We start from the raw sequence: 22,782 nt of genomic DNA, 5'->3' as shown, positions 1-22,782 counted from the left end.
AAGTTACCAGAAAAAAGGCAAAGAGAAATGTTTGTATTAAGTAAAGTTGCTCACCCTCCTGCCTGCTTATATTTGATCTTCCCGCTGAAGAAAATCCAGTTTAACTTTTAAACTTCTGCCTTTTTTTAAAGGCTTTCAGCATCTGAGACTAAAGTCACATTAAATAATGACAATCATAATAATTAATTGCTGGCAATAAAGCAGAACTCACAATGAGGACATAACTAATGCAAACTGAATTTTTCTTACAACATTTGACTTTTATTATTTTAATATAGCTCATTATCGTTATGTGGTTCAGACAAGGCAGCAGCTTCATGCAGATGTTACCAAGATTCATACATCACCCGTAGATTCAACAGATTACTGAAAACACATCAGCATATTAGCAATGATATGACATAACATGGAAAACAGACTTTTAATTTATATGATGATCACGCATTATTAGTCATGTTGGCTGTGAATGGTCTTTGGATTGTGCACAGAGAGATTGAGGAAAGATGGATTGGGTGTTTGCCACACTGAAACACATCATTTCTGGCTCACAATATTATTAAAAGATTACGAGAAGCTGGAGAAATCACTGCACACAAGGGGCAAGGCCAAAAACCAATAATGAATGGTCGTGATCTTTGAAAAAAACAAAACAGAAACTCTAGACACAGTTCTCTGCTGGAAATCACTACATGGGCTTAGAAATACTTCTGAAAACCACTGCCAGTAAACACACTTCATCCGAAAATAGGAATTGAGACTTTGGCATACACAGGAAAACAAGCACATGCACATGAACTACCAGGAAATGCTGCTGCCTCCTCTGGGTAGGAGCTTATTTAGGATTAGGGCTGGGCTATATCATACCGTTCACGGTAATACTGGTGTAATTTTGGGCAACGATAAGAAAATGAAATATCACGATAGAATATGGGTAAAACGTGCATGCGCAGTGCCTTTGTTTACTTACGCACATGGTGGCGACGCAGAATGAGAAGAGCGAAAGTGGATCGTTAAATGAAACGAATGAACCAGAATTGGTTTGTAAAAATGCTGCAACTTCAGTGGTGTGGAACTGGTTTAGCTTTCGTCCGTCAGATACACAACAAAGCACTATTTTTGGTAGAGCATGCTAGCGGGCCGTGGTTATTACCGTGTTGTTTGGAAAATACGGCACACTTAAAATCAATCCTTTGATTTTTGTGAAAATCGACAGTGCCCCTTATAGAGCTGGGCGATAGAACGATAACGATATGTATCGCGATATAACTTTTACTCGATAGAGAAATTAAGCTATCGCGATAGACCTCGCCGCTCTTGTCCTCTTAAAAAAAAAAAAAAAAAAAAAAAAGGTCAGCCAATCCAAATTAAGTAGCGCAGAGCCGAACCAATCACAGCCGCAGCGTCACGTCGCGTGACTTGTTACGTACAGCACAAGTACCAAGCCGCACGTGTGTTTGTTTGGGAAGCAGCCAGCGGGTAATGGAGGAAATGAGTGTGCCGACTAGAAAAATCAACCGAGCGTGACCGAAGAGAAAACAGATGATGGTTCCAACGCCGGAGAGATTGTCGAACGGAAGAGCCATAGAAGTTCCGTAGTGTGAAGGTATTTCGGCTATTTCAAGTCTGACAAAAAACAGAGTAGCGTGCACTGTAAATTGTGCCGAAAGCAAGTCTGGAAATACAATAAACTGGTGCATGCGTCACACTGTGCGCCGCGTTATTGTTTCGGTGAAATGAATTTCTACAATACTGTTTCTGTTAATTGTACTCTCTGCAGTGTTTAAATGCTTACATATACACACAGTTACTGTCCCTCCACACATACGACTCGGTTCTGCTTCTATGCCCCAGCTTTGTTTACTTTTTCCCACCGAGGCTTCTAGACTTCTGATTGGCCAACATTTCTGCACGGTTAGGAATCTAGCGCCACCTGCTGCTTTGGCATGTTCATAGCAGCGTTTTCCTTCATTTCTGCCTTTATGTGTGGACGGGATTATTTTTTAAAACGAAAACGGAAAATCTCCGTTTTCAAAAATACCCGTGTACGTGTGGACGTAGCCTCAGTCTCTGACTGGAAGCGCTAATTCGTCATTCGGCTTTTGTCAGACTAAAGTAACTGTTAAAACTGTTTGAAAAGCTAAGCTATACAACAAGGAGAGATTGAGAATTTCCTTTTAGTTCTCAGTTTATTTGATATTGACAAAAGTTAGTCAGTTTTGTCTGTTCTTCTGTAAAACAAACTAAGATTTTTTTTAGAATTAATATTTTGTTTCTAAGTGGAATTGACAATTTAGTCTGTTTCGTTTGTTCTATTTTGAAACTTAAACGCTTTAGCGGCTGCCTTTTGTGTAGTTTGCAATATTTGCCTTTATTTATCTGAAAAAGTCTCATGTTCCTTAAGTACATCTACCCTGTTGAACTTATTATGAGAAATAAATATTTAAATCAAAACAAGCTGCTGATTATTTCACATTTTACTTGTGAGCAACGGCACATTTAAATCTTACAAATATAGTTATTTGGCTTATATCGTGATAGATATCGTTATCGACTGAAATGAAAAAAACATATCGTGATATGAAAAAATCTCATATCGCCCAGCTCTAGCCCCTTATAATCCCATGTGCCTTATGTATGAATTCTGGTTGTGTTTACTGACCTCGAAATGATTTTATGTGGTACACGGCGCTCGAAAATCTGTCAAATGTCTAAGTACAACTTTGCTAAGCTACGAACCCGCTTGATGGATTGTCGGAGCGTTATGGCTATATTAGGCAGGCGCCTCACGGAGTGATACGTACTGTGCTTCAACATAATATTACCGTATTGTGTGTGTGTAACCTCTTTTTAAGTTTTGTGGATGTTATACATGGTTATGCTGATGGTTATGTCGGCCAATTTCCACTGGAAATGCCTTTTGGTTAAATTGTCAGCAAGGAATTTGCACTGTTACAGTTTTTTGGTCATATCGCCCTGCTCTCACACCAATTCTCTCCATGTCCTCCTTCACAACATCCACGAACCTCCTCTGTGGTCTTTCGTTTATGCTGTTAATTAATGAGACATTAAAGAACAAACAATATATATGCTGACATCCAAATGACACCTTGTGTATGTGAATGTGAGCAAGACGGTGCCAAATTCTGTAGATTTAAACAGGAGAACGGCTCTGCAGCACAAGAGTCGGGGTGATAAACTGACCTGACTGCAATCTGGACCTGTCACTTATATTTGGCACCTTATAAAACTCCCAAATATTGGAAAACAGGTGACACAGAGACAGACAAACATTCCTGCTCACGTTCACACCTGCGGCCAATTAGGAATCCCCTATTATGCTGACAGACATGCTGGACTATTGGAGAAAGCCAGAGCTCTGAAATACTCAGCGTTGTTAAAATAAGAGGTAATGCAATACGCCCTATTGCAGTAAGCTCCCTATTGCAAGTTTATTTTTCAAAGCATTTTGCTGAAACCAAACTCTTTAAAAAGCGATTTTCCTCTGAGCCCAATTTGGGGTTTTTTTGTGGACTTTTTTACTATACTTTCAGCTATACTGCAGGAATTTAGTGTGATATCTTTAGCTGTGCAAGGCAGTGGATTAGACTCAGTCTCTCTGTCTGTTCAGACAGATGTTAGTTTCACTTTTCACTGCCTCTGGAGGAATACAGAGAAACTCACAAACAGGCTGGAGTGCACTCATGGAGCTAAACTCAAAGTGTTCCCTCCAGTGCGAACAGACAATGACGGGATCTTACAGCACGAAAAGTAAAGAAATACTCAGACACATCAGGCACTAAATGTAGAGAGAGGTGAAATGGATAAATATTACATGAGACTTCAGCCCAAAATAGAGAATCTCCCTCATGTCCACAGATTAACAATACCACTAAGATTAACAGATTACCTCATCCAGTAAGTAATGTTATTTATATTAAAAAACATTCTTTGATTATTGTTTTAAGTAGGGCCGTGCCACATCTTATCGCCAGTGATAACGCTGGTATAAATGTTTATGTGTGATAAAAATGTCATATTGTGATATCATTGCTATAGGAAGGCCATGCATTTAAATTTCCTAGCGCCACAACAATGAGACAAACCCGGGCATGTCTGAGAGCGAGAGCCCAGCGGAGATTTAACACCTAACCACGAAGCTACTTCAACAACTTCTAACAAAGCAAAATGTTTTCTTGCAAAATATGCAAGAAAACTGTTTTAGCTAAAGGTGGAAATAACAATACTAGCAACAAAACTAGCAATTGATGCTAAATTGAGCTTCGCAGGAACGCTCGCTAGCTTCGCTCTATATGACAGGAAGAGCAAACAGTACATGTGGAAATAGTGGGAAAAGCCATGATTTAAGCAATTGTTTAAAAAGCTCAACCCAAGAAACAGCATCCCAGGTAGAGAACATCTTCAGTCTTATTAGGTGACAACATTTTGCAGCTCTTGACAAGTTACAAGTAGAGATGGACCGATCCGATATTACGTATCGGTATCGGTCCGATACTGGCCTAAATTACTGGATCGGATTTCGGAGAAAAATAAAAAATGTAATCCGATCCATTAAATATCACGAAAGCACCTCACAAAACTTGCAACACGCCGTAACTCGCCTCAGAACGTTAGCACGTCGGAGCAGTATGCATCACGTGATAGAGCGGCTGTGGCATGCGGGACCTGTCGGTGGTCTGGATAGCATTTGGAGCTTCGCTAGCAACCTGGCATTTCATCTCCGACAAAGTTATCCCCGAGAGAAGTAAAGCAAGTGTGTAAGTCCATCTCTGAATGTTTGTAAAGCATTCCTGCGTTAAGCTTAACAAGCGACTGCCTCTCCTGCTGCTACTTCAATCATGAAACTGCTTAATGATCAGCTGATCGGCTTTTCTGTCGCGAGTCCGTGTCTCTAGTTTGCTTTTGGCCCACTTTGCACCAGAAAGAGGAAACCAGCTGCTGAACAACAGCAGCACGTTTAAGCTTGAAAAGCTGTTGTTAGAATTTATTTAATATTACTTTCTACACCAGGATCTTTTTCTACGTAGCTGACGCTGGTAACTGTGCAGGGGCGGATCTAGCAAAGTTTAGCCAGGGGGGCCGATAGGGCATTAACAGGGAAAAGGGGCACAAAGACATACTTTTCTTTCTTATTCTCATTTAAAATGTCTAGCTTTTAATGAATAATTATCTGACACCCAAAGTTTTAATTTGATGTAAAATGAATAGAAGTCCATTACTGTATATAGTAACTATTAAGTCTAATCTATATACCCTAGTAAGCTATAGTACTTTTTCCTTTGGGAAGGTACCATCTGTGCAGTCTGCAATTTTGTTGAAGAAAGATGTTGAATCTATTTAATATTTTAATATATTGAAAAATAATTGATTTCTGTGCATTTTTTTTTCACACTGCATCAAATTAAGGTTGATTACGTCGATTAAGCATCATGAGGTGGAGCGTGAGGGGTGGTTCCCTATTTTTTATTTATTTATTTTTGTTGTTGCTGGGAGTTGGAACCCTATTAGTTCGGTTGCTTAATATTTACGCTAAGTACTCTTTAAAATACCAGAATAGGGAGGATGGTGTAGGTTTAAGTTTATTAGATTGATCAGTATTGCTGAACTATGAAATTTTTTTTTTTGCATACAGGTATAACAGAATAGCTTTAGTGTAGTTGTTGTTTTAAACTTTAGTATGAACTTATACAAAATGCAGCAAGATATTTAAAAAAAACAGTTTTGTTGATTAAAAAACACTATATCGGATTCATATTGGTATCGGCAGATATCCAAATTTATGATATCGGTATCGGACATAAAAAAGTGGTATCCTGCCATCTCTAGTTACAAGGTTAAGTTACTTTATTTTTTGTCATCTTAGAGTGTTAAGTAGTTATTTTTATACTTTTACTTATAATTTCCAGCCTGCTTTTGTACTTATTTCTGACTATTTCTGCTGCATCACTACAATATACTATAATGCTGCACACCAAGGTAAAAAGTTTATTGTCAATGAGAGCTGCTCTTTGGAAAAGGATGGAAATTGCCCTTGTATTACTCAGACTTATAAATGCTGCTCTCTGAAAGCTGCAAGCTTAAATTATGGAAAAACTGAGATTCTGGGTTAATCCAATTCTCAGGAGAAGGCAGCAGCAAGGAGAATTTCATGCTTTGATCCAGGAGTTGAAGATATATCACAACCGCTATTGTGTATATTTAACCCTCCTGCCATCCTTTAAAAAACTCACACCCATCACCCTAGGGACCATTCTCAGCCACGCCATAAAAAGACCATATATCCATATTTTATTCCACTTTAAATTAGCCAACCTTGTAAAACTACTTCTCCCTGAAATATTCATGTAAAGTTTTAATTATATTTTCGTTGTTTTAACCCTTCAAATCCCAGTGTTATTACATGAGCGCCCTGTGTTATAAGCCCCAAAAACCAAAAAACGAAACTAAATATTTCCACAAAAAACCAGTTGAAGTAATATGTGATTGTCATTATAAGTAGGCCTTTAGATGGACCAAAGATTGGCACCAACATACATTTTGACCTGCCATTATTTTTTTTGCATTTTTTTTGCAATTTAAAAATTAAAACTTCAAGGCCCTGAGTCTTCATTGACATCCAAGAAAAGAAGAAAAAATAAAATCATATGATGATAATTTGGGGTTGAAAAATAGCGTTTATAATGGAAGTCAATGGGCAGAAAATGGTCCCCAGGGTGATGGGTGTGGGGATTTCTGCTGCTCAGCCATTTTAGGCTGATTTAAGGAATTCACACTGGAATATTAACATTGACAGGTAAAAACTATCCTGTGGCAAGTTTGGTTATATTCCACTGAACACAGTGGAAATGGCAGCCATTTAACACATAGCAGTGGCACAAAAAGGTCCCAAGAAGGCAGGAAGGTTAAGGATGTCAGTGGGGCAGTATTGTTAATAGACCTAACCACATCTGATCCGGGGCAGGACCCAGCTGTGTGTCTGAGGTAAAATAGTATTATTTTGCATTGTAGATATCCTTGCATATTCAGCACCAGGGCATGTTTTGAGTGTCTTGTTGCCAAATGCATTTGAAAATCTGAAAAACTGAACTTGATTCTAAAAGAATAAATGCTGCAACTTTGTCTTGCCAAATTATCCCACCTGCGGTTGGTGTGAGCGGATGCATTAAGAACAGGTGAGTCTGACAAGTATTTTTAATGCTCATAAAATTTGCACAAAGTTACGTGTTCGGTGTGTGAAGAGCTTTAGAGTTAGATATGAAAAAGATAATAGTATCTCAAATAATACTGTATACAGGCACCATTGTTGCTAGGACACCAGAAGAACATCAGCAGAACAAAAGAAGCAAAAAAGTTAGTTTTTGACAAACTTTCATTTGAAACAAACACCCTCAAGAAAATAACTATTCAGTAGGCTTAGTAGAAACTACACATGATCTCATACTTCTGCATAAGTGCATTGACATTACCAAGTATAGGAACATGTACCTGGTGGAGCACTGAATGTGGAGAGCTGTACACTTGTACATATCATTTTCGCTATATAACATAAAAGTAGTCACCAAACAATTTTAAGTAGAAACTACACATGATCACAACGTTCGAAAAGTTAGAAAAGAGTGCACTGTCAATGCCGATACAGTTGCCATTGGTGATTATATAGTTACCAACTGATTTCTTTCAGGCACTAAGTCTACATGGGTTGTGGGTTTTCTTGGTGTGGAAGCATGTTAAACTGTGAGCTTCAGTATTTAGCAGTTCATGCTGTGTTCAGAGCCTGGAAAACAACTCCAGCTGGCCTGGTAATCCCAATCCAACCCTAAAATCTCTGTTTCCAGTATGTGCACAGCTAGCTGTGTTTTATTTGAGACAGATATACTAAGTGAGGCAGTTTTATTTCCTGTTTTATTTGGTAAGATCACTTTACTTTCATTTTGTTTCATGTCCATCGAGAACTCTGTTCTACCCTTTTGTTCAACAGCTTGTTGCCCACTGCTGGATTATGCCTTCATTAGAGTATTATTGTTCTGTCCCTCAGTTTATTCCCTTTGTTTCTTCCCCACTTGGGTAAATTTTCATTTTCATGGACTCAAGTACTGTGGCCTTTTTTTTTTTATTTAAGTAAACATCTTAAAAGAAATTATGGGAGTCATAAGACTTATTCCACCACCCTGCTGCTGCTGCCAGCTCTAAACACCAAACAATGATGTTGCCGAGTGGCAGCAACTATAGCAACGGCCTGCCATGAAATTTAGTTAGCAGAAGACTAGAAAAATTTCCAACTGTTGCCAAGGTAGTTTGTTTTTTGACTGTTGTTTTATGCGATGAATATGAATCTAAACATTTAATATTCAAAAATGTTTGCAGAGGACAATTTTTAAATTAAACTCTAACCTCCTTCATTTGTGTTAACGAGGTGAAGTCTGAGTTTTGGGAGAATTCCTCTGAGGAGTTGGAGAGCACTTAGAAGTTAACATTGGTGTCAGATCTTTCTACAACTACAGGCAGGTGTCTTACTATTTTTGACCCTTATCTATGTTTTTAGCTCATGTCCAATAACAATAGACTGTGCTCTAACCAGAATGTTAAATAGAGTCCTGGGATGCCTCTCCACCCTGGGATTTGTCTTTGTTCATATCTTCCAGCTCATCAGGCAGCAGCGGCGCGTCCAAAATAGCTCCAGTGACTTTCTCTTTCCATTTATATTCCTAGACCTTTTCAAAGAAGCTTTTACCTAGCCAGCATTTTACTTTCCATATAAACACAAACACTTACCATTTGCTCCCATTGCACAGGTGGGGAAAATAAATTGAGAACAAAAAGAGAAACCAGGGAATAAAGAAGACAGGTGAGCAAAGCATAAAGGAACATGGTGCTGAGAGGCAGAGTTGGTGGAAAGAGGACAAAGGAAAAAAGGAAGGAGAATGACCATAATGCAAAGGGACAAAGCACAGAGGGACACAGTCAGCATATGGCTCAGAGGTCGCCCTGACTGCTCCATAATGCCTGACTGTTCAGCTCGAAGTGATGGTGGCCGATGAACATGCATCACTTTGCTCTTGGGTGCCCCTCCTGCTACATGGGACAAGTGGCGACAAGAGGTACATGACACATCCTACTTGATCTAGAAAACCCCACTGATGTCCCCAAACAGAGGAATGAAACATATGACTAACTGGGTGTCTAAAAGCAAAAGAAATAAAGGAAACATCTTTGAAAGCTGGAGCCTGTAAGCCATTTGAAAGCCACCTGGGCAGAAACGAGCGGGAATGAAAATCTGCAGCAGGATCAAGACTCTGATTAGGCCAGACAGGCCTGACAGATGGACGGACCAGATTAGTCATATAGACATGTATCAAACAAGGCGAGACAACGGTCATGTCTGAGTGTTGTCTGACCCCTGCGGAGAGGAGGGTGACAGCAAGGTCAGCGGCTGATTTCAAAAAGTGCTGCTCCAAAATTACACAAACACAACTTCAAAGCACTTGTACAGAACTCTACAAATGTTTTAAATTTCATCTCATTAATTTATCTTTTGCTGTCAAGGAGCCAGACTTTCTTGTAACTTTTTAAAGTGGGCTTCTGAAGGTGTTTTATTGGACATTGGACAACAAATGGATTATCTCAGTTGTTCTCCTGACTGAAGTTTGGTCCGTTTACAGCATCCTGCCATGCGATTGCATTTGTCCCTAACCATTGGGAATCCTCGTGCTAACTTTTATTGAGTGGAAAAAAGTTAGCGTTCATCCCCCAGCTTCACTGTGTTTATATTATGCTAACCATAGCTTTGTAGCTAGCCACCATGTAGCACATCATTATATAACAGCTAGCCCAACTTCAGTAACCTTACAAGCGTCAATGCTGTTTAGTTTTCTGTCTTCATTTATGTTGGAAGTGATAGCAGAGCTGTACGTTTTAATTTTTCAGAAATCCCTCAGTCAGAACATGCTTTATCATGTTTAGGTGGGAACTAGCGAGCTAACTTCCTGCTAATGTAACTTCTCCGTTAAATTTAATAAATTCTGTTTTTATGGATGCCTGGGTGTTAAACTTAATTGTTACACCTGGTAGAGCAGAACGCTGATCATTTTACTAAAAATGAAAGAATTTAGACAGTTTTTAACTCTCAGTGATGCTGCAGTGTTCGTTTTACTTTGGGACCTGAAGCGGAGTTTGGACCCGGAAATGGCTAATGACGTCAGATTTAAAGACCAGATTTCTTTAGTTGAATATACAAAATATGCTAAAGGTAACAAGGTTTGACAGACATGAAATAGTATTTTTGGTGATTCCTAAAGATTTATAATCTGAAAATGTAAGAGAGGACCTTCAACACAGTTTTCAGTTTGTCCTTAAAAAATTTAGTAAACTGAAAAAATAATGGACAAAACAGTGGCAGGTCTAAGGAGGAGACTGTTATGGTTTGGGGCTATATTTAAGCCAGTGGAGTTGAGCATCTTGTTAAAAGTGATGAAATTATGAACACAGAGACAGAGACACCATCCAATTTTCATCCACAGTGGATGCTACAGTATCGCTTCTGGAAGGCATCTGATTGGCAGCACCTTCAAAATAATGCAGTAAGAGCACATGTGGATAAAAAACACACACAATGGAACAATGGATAGGCCTCCCCAGAACCTAGGTCTCAACATTACTGAAACAGTGTGGGATCATCTTGACTGAAAACAGAACAAATGGGAGCCAACATCCAAAGAAGAGCTTTCTTTTAATAAAGAAATGCCAAGAAAAGCAATTAGAATTGAACAGTTTTTGCATCAATACTATATTTCAATACTTCTTTATATAAACACGTTTAACTAAATCGACTATTTCCCAGTTTCCTAGCAAAATATAAAGGAATTAGGGGTAACTCAATCCCTTTGCACAGTACTGAACCATGCAGGTATGAGCATAAATCTGTAGTGAAGACAAGTCACGGTAAAACCAAACGTTAGCAAGAAAATGCTAAAATAAGATAAACTGTTTAAATGCAGCATATAGTTAATGTGGACTGAGTAATGATTTTGCATGCTTAGGCATCATAAATTACTTCTGCTCAGAATCTGCACATCATATATACCCAAAACCTGTTTTACCTCAGTATTCTGTCAAAGTCAACCTTTAAGGACATAAAACTTTCTTAAATTAAATTAACCTGTACCAGTGGAACACTAATGCTTTTATCATGACACTATTACCACCCATGGCTGCAAGCAGGATCACACTTATTCCCAACATATGTGTTTCACAGAAGACCGAAAACCAAAGCCATTTAAAATGTTTAACAGCTGTCAGCAAGTATCTAATGTTTACTGACAGCTGTTAATCTTTTAAGTACTATCCCAGTGTGGTTGCATTTGTTGTGTAGTCATAAACTAGTTAATTGCTAGGTCTGTTTCTATGCACGAGTTATTTTTTATTTTTTTTAATCTGAAATAGATCATAAGGAGAATTGTGTAATCGCTAAGATGGTCCTGTGGGTAAGGACACATATCAACCTGTTTTGAGGCAGTATCAAACAACATTACACATTCTCCACAGATTACAGGTATTATATCATCTGTCTAATAAATAAAGGACTGTATGTGCGATTAATCCAATCCACTCACTGCTTTGGACGATGTATTTCTGCAGACCCAAGGAAGTGCAGTGTCAATTTGAAATAGCTTGGTCAAGCTAAGCAGTCTTCACACTTTGGCTAGAAGTTGTTTACCGTTAAACTTTGACATCAGTCAAACGCAGTGATGTCTCAGCAGGGAACCTCCCTTGATACATCATGTTTGGAAAGCTGCAGGCCACTCTGCATGTGCAAATGTGTGCATGATCAGCACCTCACCCACCGACTGCAGCTCTTTCAGCAAACTTATTGTCAACTGATATTAAATTGTTTTGAACACTATGTTTAGTAGCTATCCGCTGTCAGACGATCTCTCTTATCACTGAGGTGGTTACGTCAAAGGAAGTGACTAATTAAACCTGGCATTTGTTGCTATTTAGTGGTGATAGATGAGCAGCCGTTCAGTGTGTGCATCCTCATATCTGTCCAGCTTTTCAAACAAAATTTTCTGTTTGCATGCATCAATATTGTTAAATCATTACACTCTGATCTTTGAAACCCAAATCAGTCTTATAAGTGTTTTAAATCACTCCCTCGTGCTGCTGAATGACTATTCAACTACGTAAAATAAAAATGTTGACAGGCAGGGCCGTGTACAAATATAACATCCTAAAAAAAACCCACTCGGATCTCTGTCAAATTTAAGTAGATCCCCTCTGCTGTGTCCTTCTCTGTTTGTGGGGCAGCAGTGATGGATCCCATCTTGTCGGCCCCCCAGTGAGCCACTGTGACAGTCGGGAGTCACCAGAGGCCCCGAACGTGTGACTCACAGATTCTTAAAGTCATTCCTGACTCTGACTGGAGACGAAGAGTCTCTGATAGGCTTCTGCTAGCATCACTGCCGCCAGCAGGCTCTTTAAGCAGCGATTACCAGACGCCTATTTAGACTCAACATTACATGAACGCAGACATGCGCTGGGTTGCAACTATGTTAAAAGGAGGATGCAGCTGCAGAGACAAATTTCAGTAACTAATCAGCAGCAATAACATCATCAATTGAGTTTTTCAGTGACCTACGGCAAGTTGCGTGGAGAGAAAAACGAAACCACACATGCATCTTGCATCTTGCTGTTCTGTTATGAATGCTACTTTTTCAGAGTTTTGTCTTTTAAGAATTTTCCAGCATACTGTGTTATAAAGACTTTATTACACTGGCTTTATGTTTACTGTGTAAAGTAGTTTGTGCATCATATGTTCTTATTCAGCTCATCTCAGTTAGTCTCCCTCCCCTCACTCCCAGTCGGTCATGGCTGTTCAGTCAGAGGTTTCTTCTTGTTCCAAGGGAGTTTTTCCCTCTCACTGTCGCTAATTGCTTGCTCATCGGGGGTCATTTAATTATCATTAACCTTAAATGTGCATTATTTATATTGGCCAGCGGTAAGCGACTCTTCTGATTTCAAAAATACTAAATCTCTGTGAGGGAAAAAAACATCAACCCAAAAAAAGCCTCAAAAATCAACTTTGTGAACACTTTGTTGATGCATTTATGGCCTCTGGCACTAATTTAAAGTCTTATTTAATACAAACTAATACTCATCTTCCACACTTTTATACCCATTACAATACAAAATGCTAATAAATAAGGAAAGCTTTAATATTCATCAGTCAAACATTGAGATGGCCCAAAAGGTCAAGGCTTTAAAACAGCTACTAAATGGCATACTCTGTATTAGCTCCATACATCCTTTATACACACAAATATGCGTTGCCACCACCTGCTCAGCTCTGATACGTTGCTACATGTGCTGCAGACGATGTCGACAGTTTCGTAAACAACTGAATCCAAGTTGCTCAGACAGACCTGTTATGTGATGACATCGTTTCTGCATTGACCAGTGGATGTTTTTGCAGTCAGAACTGAGCTCAGTGGCACATTTACACTGAGCCTTAATGCAAAGATAGAAATAGTAATTTTTTTGCACAATTTGAAGTGCAAAAACACATCTGAATAAAGTGCAGCGTATATATAAACTCATTTCCCATTGTGACCACATCCAACAAAGCCAATACTACGAAAAAATAACGGTTTTTCCTCAGTTAGCAGCATTTAAATGAGACCAGAAAAGTTATCACTAAAGGGCCTAACCCAGACACAAACAAACACACTCACACACAGCGACAGCAACAACCACACACCCACGGGATGCTCGGAGAGTGGGAGGGGGTAAGGGGGTGAGCCACGAGTCAATAAACCCTGTGTAATCTGTTCCCTTTAGTGGCATAAACCATCTGAGAGGCGATTACAACCGTTCTGCCAAAGTAAGAACATGCGAGTTCCTAATGGACAGAAACACTGAATACTCACTCACACACACTCAGACACACAAACACGTGTGTGAACCCTCATACTTACTATACGAGGGCCGTGAAGGCTGTAGAGTAAGAGTAGTATGTTCAAAGATTAAAGCCATGACTCGTGTTTATAAGATCAGACTTACTGAGTGTAGGTGTGAAAAAAATAGTATGTCGGCATGTTGTTTTTAGAAAAGTACTGATTATCATGGCAGGGCCACCATAAACTTGGGCTCCCGCCGAGGTAACTAATGCAAGGGGTTGTCAGTTTGTGTGAGATTATGCATCGTAGACTCCGTGAGTGGGACTAGGAGTGGAGAGCAGGGGGGGAGGCAGACAGGAGTTGTTAAATGTGGAGGAGGGAGGAAGTGTGGAGAGGCAAATCAGAGGGCAGAGAAGGCGCCTGCATGTATGTGTCCGTGGCACGGGGCGGGGGGAAGAGGAGACGCTGACTTTATGCATCATTAGGCAGGTGGACTGAGAACACCAGGCGGAGCTGTGACCGTGGAGGGAAGCTGAGCAGGCATCTGGCACACAATACACAGCGATACACCCACATATTATGGAAAGCTGCCTACAAATTAGACAGTCGTCATTGGGCTAATTGTCATATGTGGATGATCACAAAGTAATTACAGTGTCCTGGCTATCACAGGACGCCATGTGTTTTGTTTAATAACAACGTGCTGGCTTGTTTTGTACTGTGGTGGTGGGGGGCTGTACTGTGGCTCGAGGTTCACTGCGTTTATCTTATTATAAGAAGAGAATGACAATGCTCAGATTACTACAGCTAACCACCTTAACCAAGTAATCTGATATTAAGGTCGTAATTCAATTAAGAATAAAGCCAGTGATAAAGCTCGATTGATCTGGCACTTGGAGCAAAACAGTACTCCACTCTGAACTTGGTGTCTTTTATGCTTGTTTTCCCTCGCCTGTTTTCAGTGTTAGCCCTTATGTCTACTGTGTCATGAAAGACCAATTACAACACAGGAATGGAAACATAACAAGCTCTTAATGAGCTCTTTAAATACACACGCTTCATAAACACAAACACGTGAGATGCTGCTGTTGTTTTCCACATTATTTAAATCTCATTCTTCCTGCCGCAGGTACAAAACAAAGTGACAAAAACAGCGAAATGCAAATGTAGCATCTGATGTAAATCAGCTGAGGTACATAAAGTTCATTATTTTGTGATTTGTTATTGTGTCAGTACAATTAGCTGCTCTTTAAGCGTGATCGATGGCCTCGAGTTGTTTATTAATCGCTGGGGGTCGAGTGTTTTGGGCCGCTGCGTAGCCGCCTCTTCATATTTGTTGCTTATATGACTGTGGAAAAAAGTTTTATTTCAATTCTTTCCTCCTGTTTCCTCTGCAGAGAGAAAGCCGTTCTGCATGTAAAGAGACTGGCTCGCATACATACCATCTGTCAGTGATCAACAGTTGATCGCTAAGCTATAGTTGTAAAGGTAACACTAAACAATTTTGTTCTCCAGCATGAAGTTGGAGAGATAGTCTCTCACTCGGAGAACCAAGGTTACAAAGTAACCAACCATTCTCTGCACCACATACCGTGAAGTTACCTGGACTAGTAAGTAATACTACATTCAAAGACAGATACAACAACAATCAAATGTTTGGGACAAAAATCTAATTTCTCAAAGCAGATCACCGTCTGTTGTTTGGAAATACTTTGGATTTAGTGCAAGTGAAGGAAATCTGCAAAGAGCGGTGTGTGTCTGCACTGCAAAGCAACAAAGCATCTTCAGCTGTCTGAAATAAAACACCAAAAACTGCAGTATAATTAATGCATGAAGTCAAAGAAAAATTGTGCAATGCTCACATGTCGATAAAAAAAATCACACCGTGCAAAAGACGTGTTATCCCCTCACACACTTTGTTTTCCAAAGAGACAAAACCTGTCGCAGGAGTAAAATAAAGAGATCTCACAGCTACTATTAATATTATCCATCATGCAGGTGCAAGGAATGGAGTGAAAGACCCTACCTTTAATATTTTAATAATCTCATAATACGTGAAGATGTACACAAATCTTTGCATGTTCTACTTACATAAAACAATTTTTGCCACTAAAATCAGTGAAGAATCCTGACAAATATTTGTCATCTCAATATTATACAAAATAATTATACATCAGTCAAAATTACTCAAACCAGTTGCAGTACTGTCGCAACCACGACAGTACTGGAGGCAGTCGCTGTCCAACCTTGATGCTGGGATTAGTTAATCGCTCTACACGTCTACTTGATGTTGGCAGCAGTTATTTGGGATGTTATCGCTGCAGCTCGCTGAATTTCAGACATTTTCGTGGTCTCTGGTCGCGACATCACGGCCAGTCTCTTCCTGTTCTTACGCTCGTTAAGGAACAACATCTCCCATGAGTGCAAGTGAGTCTGATATAAATCATATATGAGCTAGGTCCTCCAGCAGCAGCTTATTCCTGCGTTGTGCAATCTCAACCTTGTGGTATGAATGGAAGGAAACCAGACGACTCACTCAACCTTTGAAAAGACGCTGACATTTCATTTAGTTATGAAGATACAAACTGTTCAGCCTGGCTTCTTTGGGTGTTTAAATTCCTTTCTTGTGCACAAGTCAAAGAGTAAGGTGAATGTAAAGCAATGCATTTTTCCCTCTGGAGGACTGAAATTAAGAAAGTAACTACTTCTAAATATGAAAGCAGTTAAATAAAACAGATTGAAGTTGAAACTACGACTCGTCAACTTCTATTAGATCACCAGTTGAAACACATCAGGATTAAACTTCTATGATGCACGTTGATCACCTAAACTTGGGTCATTGCTTCGGTATTCCAACCTAAAGTCAGGCCTTACATTTTAGTTACTTATGTGCACGTGAGCCTACTGACTCTGGACTCTGACTTCACTGAATAAAGACGGAAATGGCAGGCAAGCGAATCCAAGGGTGACTCCATGAAACACACACTGCAGCTACACGCTGGCTCAGCTACGCCCCGTTAAAGTGGCTGTCGGAGGCAATACAGTAACCCACTTTTAATGGCAATGGCCGTGTCCCTTCCCCCACCGTGATGTGATGGCCCCGGACATACCACCGCGCCTCTCTTAAGGGAGAAGTGTCAAAACCAAGTCGCCGCTGTGCGCTGTCCTACACGTTTGACAGTGGTTGGAGAGGAGAAAACCTATCCTTTCTCCCATGTGAGATCATTTCTGATTCAAAGTAATGGACCCATTTGCTCCCACATGTAAGATGGACCCCCTCAAAGCCTTGCACATCCTACGCAAGGAACCAGAGTTTTTCTTCTCAGTGTAAAGCAGTGCAAATCTGTAAGGATTGTGCTGCATGCTTAATGTTATCTGCGTGGATTACAGTAGAAGAAAGACTGAATCTGCTCATTGTGATAAGATCCTATAATTAGACTGAACACTACTCTGCTGTGTCACGTTTTCTTTTTTTGTTCCTTTTCTTCTTTATAATGCTCCTTATTTCAATTAGTAAAAGAAGCGTTCTTCACAGTTTCCTTTATTATGCCCTACAGTGCAACCACATTCCCAGTGTATCACAGTATAACAGCCTCTGACAGGTTGTCAGAAGCCAGCTAAGGTTACGGCAGTAGCATCTTGCTCCCTGACACCAACTAATCAATTCATCGAGTGCACAAAGAAATAGGTCAGTTTGTCATTGGTATCATATTTAAATTATCTTTGAAGAGAAGCACAGTGCAGCATTATCAAACTTTTTTTCAGGTAAATTTTAATAGTTTTGTGATGTAAAAATATATCTGGAGTTTATAAATGTTGACATAATTCCTTCAAAATATCTTAGGTTTGCTGTCATCTTGTCGTGTAGCTGTGAAAGCCAGAAGCAGAGAAGATAGATTTTGTTTCGTTTTGTTTCAAAAAAGAAATCTTACAGTATTAAAGCAACCTGGGAACTTTTGGAAAGAAGGAAAGCGATAGGGAATTAATTGCAACAGAGGTGAGATGTAGAGACAGCTTTCTAAAAAAATGTTTTTTAGAAGTCTTTTGCCTGTTACGTTTTGCTGATTCATCCCGAAACACCAGGGAACGGATAAATGGTATCAAACGTGGACGTGTATTAAACTAGGTGGACATATTTAAATGGAAACGCACGGAGACGTGATCAGCCAATGAGAGTTAAACACAAGCACCGCTCCTACACAAATCCAGGTGGCAAGAAGCTGCTAAATAAGAGATGAGCGGTTTTGTTTTTTTTTACTATCGCAAAAATAGACGCGAGACCAGAGAGCTGCTCGGAAAACTGAAATCGCCGAGCGCGTGCGGGTGAAAGAAGAAAGCGGTGTGTGTCCGCGTCGTTTCGCTGTTCCTGTAAATCCACTTGCTCTGTTTCGTGAAAGCCTCACCAGCGGATCATAACACTCAGAGACCACCAGGAGGAACACAGAGAAGGGGCGAGCGCGCACTGTCCACCCCTCTCCTCCTCCTCCCCGCCTAAATACCTGCTGGGTGTCGATGTCACCGGCGCGCACATCAAACTGTCGTTGAAGGCAGAGCGACACAGAGGCGGATGGAGGTAGTCGCTTCCGCCAGCAGCTGCTGAGCTTCAACTTCACAGCAGACATAGCAGAAAAGCGCGACTGGAGCTTCTCAAACAAGACAACAAAGCCCAGAGGCTCATTTCAAACCTGTTTTCCCCCACGCTCCACGCGCACCAACACACGCTCCGAACCAAAGCGCGCACCTCCTCCTCCTCTTTGTCCATACTCACCACAGCTGTCTCTTCGCGGGGAGGCAGTCTTTGTTGGAGGCTGTCACTCCCATGGCCATCTGCATCACCGTTATATATTTCTGGTACTTCATCTTCTCCTGCAACTCCTGCTGCCGCTTCTGCTGCTACTTTTACTACAACTACAACTACTGCTGCTGGTGCTGCTACTTCTAGGAATCCGCGCGCCACCAAAGCGGCACAGGTGAGCGTGCATTCAAATGTCTGTTATTGTCCTGTCGCGTCATCCGTGGCATCCTCGGTGTCAAAAACGCCATTTCCACGCTGGAAACACCGCTGATAGGGAGGACGTTCCCGGAGGAGTTCAAGGAAAAGTGCCACGCCGCCGCGACCCATGCCCGCGCTGACCCTCTAATCTCATTAGAGCTCAGAATAGATTGGCTAATCTATTCAATTTTAGTCAGGACCGGGTCATTGTTGTGGTTTGCCTCGTATGGCGGACACTTTCCCGGCCGCCAAACCGTGAAATGCCGGTTTGTTTGTGTGGAGAAAAAGAGTCGAGAGAAAGAGGCGGTTCAACAGTGAGCGGTAGGATGCAGCGGCGACGGCACCCAAGCGTCTGCGAGGTAGGAAAGAGAGTGCGCGTGTGTTCAGCCAGAGAGGGAGAGAGCAGGAGAGTGACACAGGAGGAGGGAGGGAGGAGGAGGAGAGAGGAAGCTATGTAATGGCTTTAGTGTGTGTGTGTGTGTGTGTGTGTGTGTGTGTGTGTGTGTGTGTGTGTGTGTGTGTGTGTGTGTGTGTGTGTGTTGGGGGGGTTCGTCTAAGTGATTCTTAGAGAAATCCCAGAACTGTAAAACTGAGACAAAGGTGTGTTTTCGATCTTGCTTTCTGTGAGATTGGTCCATTAGGCCGAATTAAAGCATGGGCAGGATTTAAATATCATAAAGTGGAGGTGGAGAGGAACAAATCAGCTCATATGGAATTAAATAATCAGGAGGCAAGTAAGTAACCTAATAAGACCAGATTTGGTAACCTGGACCTTTAAGTATAAAGAATGGAAACAAAACCATGTATTGCAAAGGAGAACTATTCCTGTATTCCTGCCCCTATATAAAGACTAAAAACATAAATACAAATGATACAGGAAAAAGGCTGCTTTTTCTGAGCTTCACACAAAGTCGGAAAAAAACTGTCCTCCAATTGCAGAAGTCAAAATATGTTTGTTTTTTTAAACCACTGAGCTCCTATTTTCCAGACTAAAGACAGAGAGACCAATGAGTACAAAAGTCAGCATCCATGATTTTATGAGGCACATCTGACCATGAAGCAGAGGTAAGTTGCAAATCTGTGAAGGCACCATTAAAGCTTAACACAAGTTCTGGCGCAACATTTACTAATGATGTTGTTTACTAATGACCCCGCTCTACATGTATTAAAACAGCATGTCTGTTGACCAACTGAAAAAATGTTCAGTAAAATTAAAAATACAAAAAATTATGCTTTAGACCAGGGCTGTCAATCATAAGGCCCAGGGGCCAAAACTGGCCCACCAAAGACACCAATATGGGTCCCTGGGCGGCTCTGGAATATGTGAAGGAGAACATACATTTTGGACACACTCCCACAGCCCCACAGCCATTCATATTACACCAAATTAAGTAATAGATAAACAATTAAATGACTAAAAGTTTGTTTTTCACTGTCTATTATAGAAATTTGTGCTTTTGATAATGGGTTTACATTAAAAAAATATTATTAGAGGGCCGTCTACACAATGAGCTACCAGAACTTTTTCTATCATTTTACACATTTAATCCCAATGAGTCATGCTGACAGACTTTTCTTTATCACGTAGAACAAATGGGATGTACTGTTGAAATTGTATGTCTTTTTCTTTCATTAAAATACTTCAGGGATCGAATGTGTAAAGTTGGTAACTCTGAGAGAAAGGGGTGTTTCACTGGTCCCGCCCTCGTAAGATCAAAGGGGGCCGTATGTGGTAACGTGTGTTTGACATTCCTGCTCTACACTATTAAAGCCAACCTCGTACATCAGCCTGGAGTAGGAAAACATTTTGCTTTAAATGCTTCAGTATTATTCTCTCCACTTCCCAAGTTCTTTTTTTGTTTTTTCACAGAAGAGGTGATAAAACAGTGGAAAAAAAGCAACAACATGTTGTATTTGTAATATTTTCCGTTAAATATAGAGCTTAAAACGTTTGCAAACTGTTGCATTATGCTATTTTTTTTAGACATTTTACTCAGTTTCCGGTTTTTTGGAAGTATGAGCTGTGCATTCAAATCTTGGATCATCTTAAACCACCACACAGCTCCAACTGAATAAAATGGACAATCAAAATTAGTGTAATAAGCAAAAAAAAAAAAAATCTCCTCCTAATTTATTTTAATATACTTGCTAATGGTGCATATTATACATACATGAATACATTTTTCTGCCAATAACTAGATTAAAGAATATTATAGTTGACATTATAATGTAGATATTATGATGGATTACGAATGTGTTTTGTTTTTAACATCTATGCTATACCTCCTAATGCCAAGCCATACTAAATGCAAGGCTGAGGTTACAATTACTTACCCTTTAGGGGCTGATAGTTCACAGAGTGTCTACAGATGATAATCAATTCAGTGATTGATTCGGTGTCAAATTTAAATGCCCAGTAAACACAAGTCTTTAGTGAGACCTGAAGGACGAGGGGACTCAGAGGAGCCTGTGCGCTCATGATCTAAGGGGGAATGACTCCCCGTGTGTGTGACATCTGTCAAACAAGTGAAATGCATTTCTCAGGGCTGTCGAATAATTTAGATTATGATGTAACCTAGAGCTGGGCGATAGAACGATAACGATATGTATCGCGATATAACTTTTACTCGATAGAGAAATTAAGCTATCGCGATAGACCTCGCCGCTCTTGTCCTCTTTAAAAAAAAAAAAAAAAAAAAAAAAAAAAAAAAAAGGTCAGCCAATCCAAATTAAGTAGCGCAGAGCCGAACCAATCACAGCCGCAGCGTCACGTCGCGTGACTTGTTACGTACAGCACAAGTGCCAAGCCGCACGTGTTTGTTTGGGAAGCAGCCAGCGGGTAATGGAGCCAGCGCATAATGGAGGAAATGAGTGTGCCGACTAGAAAAATCAACCGAGCGTGACCGAAGAGAAAACAGACGATGGTTCCAATGCCGGAGAGATTGTCGAACGGAAGAGCCATAGAAGTTCCGTAGTGTGAAGGTATTTCGGCTATTTCAAGTCTGACAAAAAACAGAGTAGCGTGCACTGTAAATTGTGCCGAAAGCAAGTCTGGAAATACAATAAACTGGTGCATGCGTCACACTGTGCGCCACGTTATTGTTTCGGTGAAATGAATTTCTACAATACTGTTTCTGTTAATTCTACTCTCTGCAGTGTTTAAATGCTTACATATACACACAGTTACTGTCCGTCCACACGTACGACTCGGTTCTGCTTCTATGCCGCAGCTTTGTTTACTTTTTCCCACCGAGGCTTCTAGACTTCTGATTGGTCAACATTTCTGCACGGTTAGGAATCTAGCGCCACCTGCTGCTTTGGCATGTTCATAGCAGCGTTTTCCTTCATTTCTGCCTTTATGTGTGGACGGGATTATTTTTTAAAACGAAAACGGAAAATCTCCGTTTTCAAAAATACCCGTGTACGTGTGGACGTAGCCTCAGTCTCTGACTGGAAGCGCTAATTCGTCATTCGGCTTTTGTCAGACTAAAGTAACTGTTAAAACTGTTTGAAAAACTAAGCTATACAACAAGGAGAGATTGAGAATTTCCTTTTAGTTCTCAGTTTATTTGATATTGACAAAAGTTAGTCAGTTTTGTCTCTTCTTCTGTAAAACAAACTAAGATTTATTTTTAGAATTAATATTTTGTTTCTAAGTGGAATTGACAATTTAGTCTGTTTTGTTTGTTCTATTTTGAAACTTAAATGCTTTAGCGGCTGCCTTTTGTGTAGTTTGCAATATTTGCCTTTATTTATCTGAAAAAGTCTCATGTTCCTTAAGTACATCTACCCTGTTGAACTTATTATGGGAAATAAATATTTAAATAAAAACAAGCTGCTGATTATTTGACATTTTACTTGTGAGCAACGGCACATTTA

The 22,782-nt window shown here is 40.2% G+C and overlaps 1 protein-coding gene and 1 long non-coding RNA gene across 12 annotated transcripts in view; one reads left to right on the top strand and one right to left on the bottom strand.

Annotated features, from left to right (window-relative positions):
• Nucleotides 1-19,266, bottom strand: part of tjp1a (tight junction protein 1a) — a 106,254-nt gene extending 86,988 nt beyond the window's left edge. For 8 of the 11 annotated variants that reach the window (XM_085455109.1, XM_085455118.1, XM_085455128.1 and 5 more), the window contains exon 1: nt 18,679-19,265. In XM_085455109.1, coding sequence (XP_085311235.1) covers nt 18,679-18,770 — 92 coding nt within the window. In that variant the 5' untranslated portion in view covers nt 18,771-19,265. Of the gene's footprint in view, nt 1-18,678 lie in introns of all 11 variants that reach the window. The other 3 variants (XM_085455073.1, XM_085455081.1, XM_085455099.1) reach the window with 1 other exon arrangement.
• On the top strand, nt 8,247-9,234 carry LOC146718751 (uncharacterized). The gene is made up of 3 exons (XR_014918891.1): nt 8,247-8,308; nt 8,432-8,519; nt 8,811-9,234. It is a non-coding gene; the product is annotated as an uncharacterized LOC146718751 (long non-coding RNA).
• Nucleotides 19,267-22,782: the final 3,516 nt, after the last annotated feature.

The sequence above is a fragment of the Copadichromis virginalis genome, linkage group LG1, assembly GCF_057382275.1.
Source record: "Copadichromis virginalis isolate Kocher_CV1m ecotype Utaka linkage group LG1, C_Virginalis_male_GT1.1, whole genome shotgun sequence".
NCBI lineage: Eukaryota > Metazoa > Chordata > Actinopteri > Cichliformes > Cichlidae > Copadichromis > Copadichromis virginalis.
Note: the sequence above shows the minus strand (reverse complement) of the source record. Positions and strands in the feature narration are given on the sequence as shown.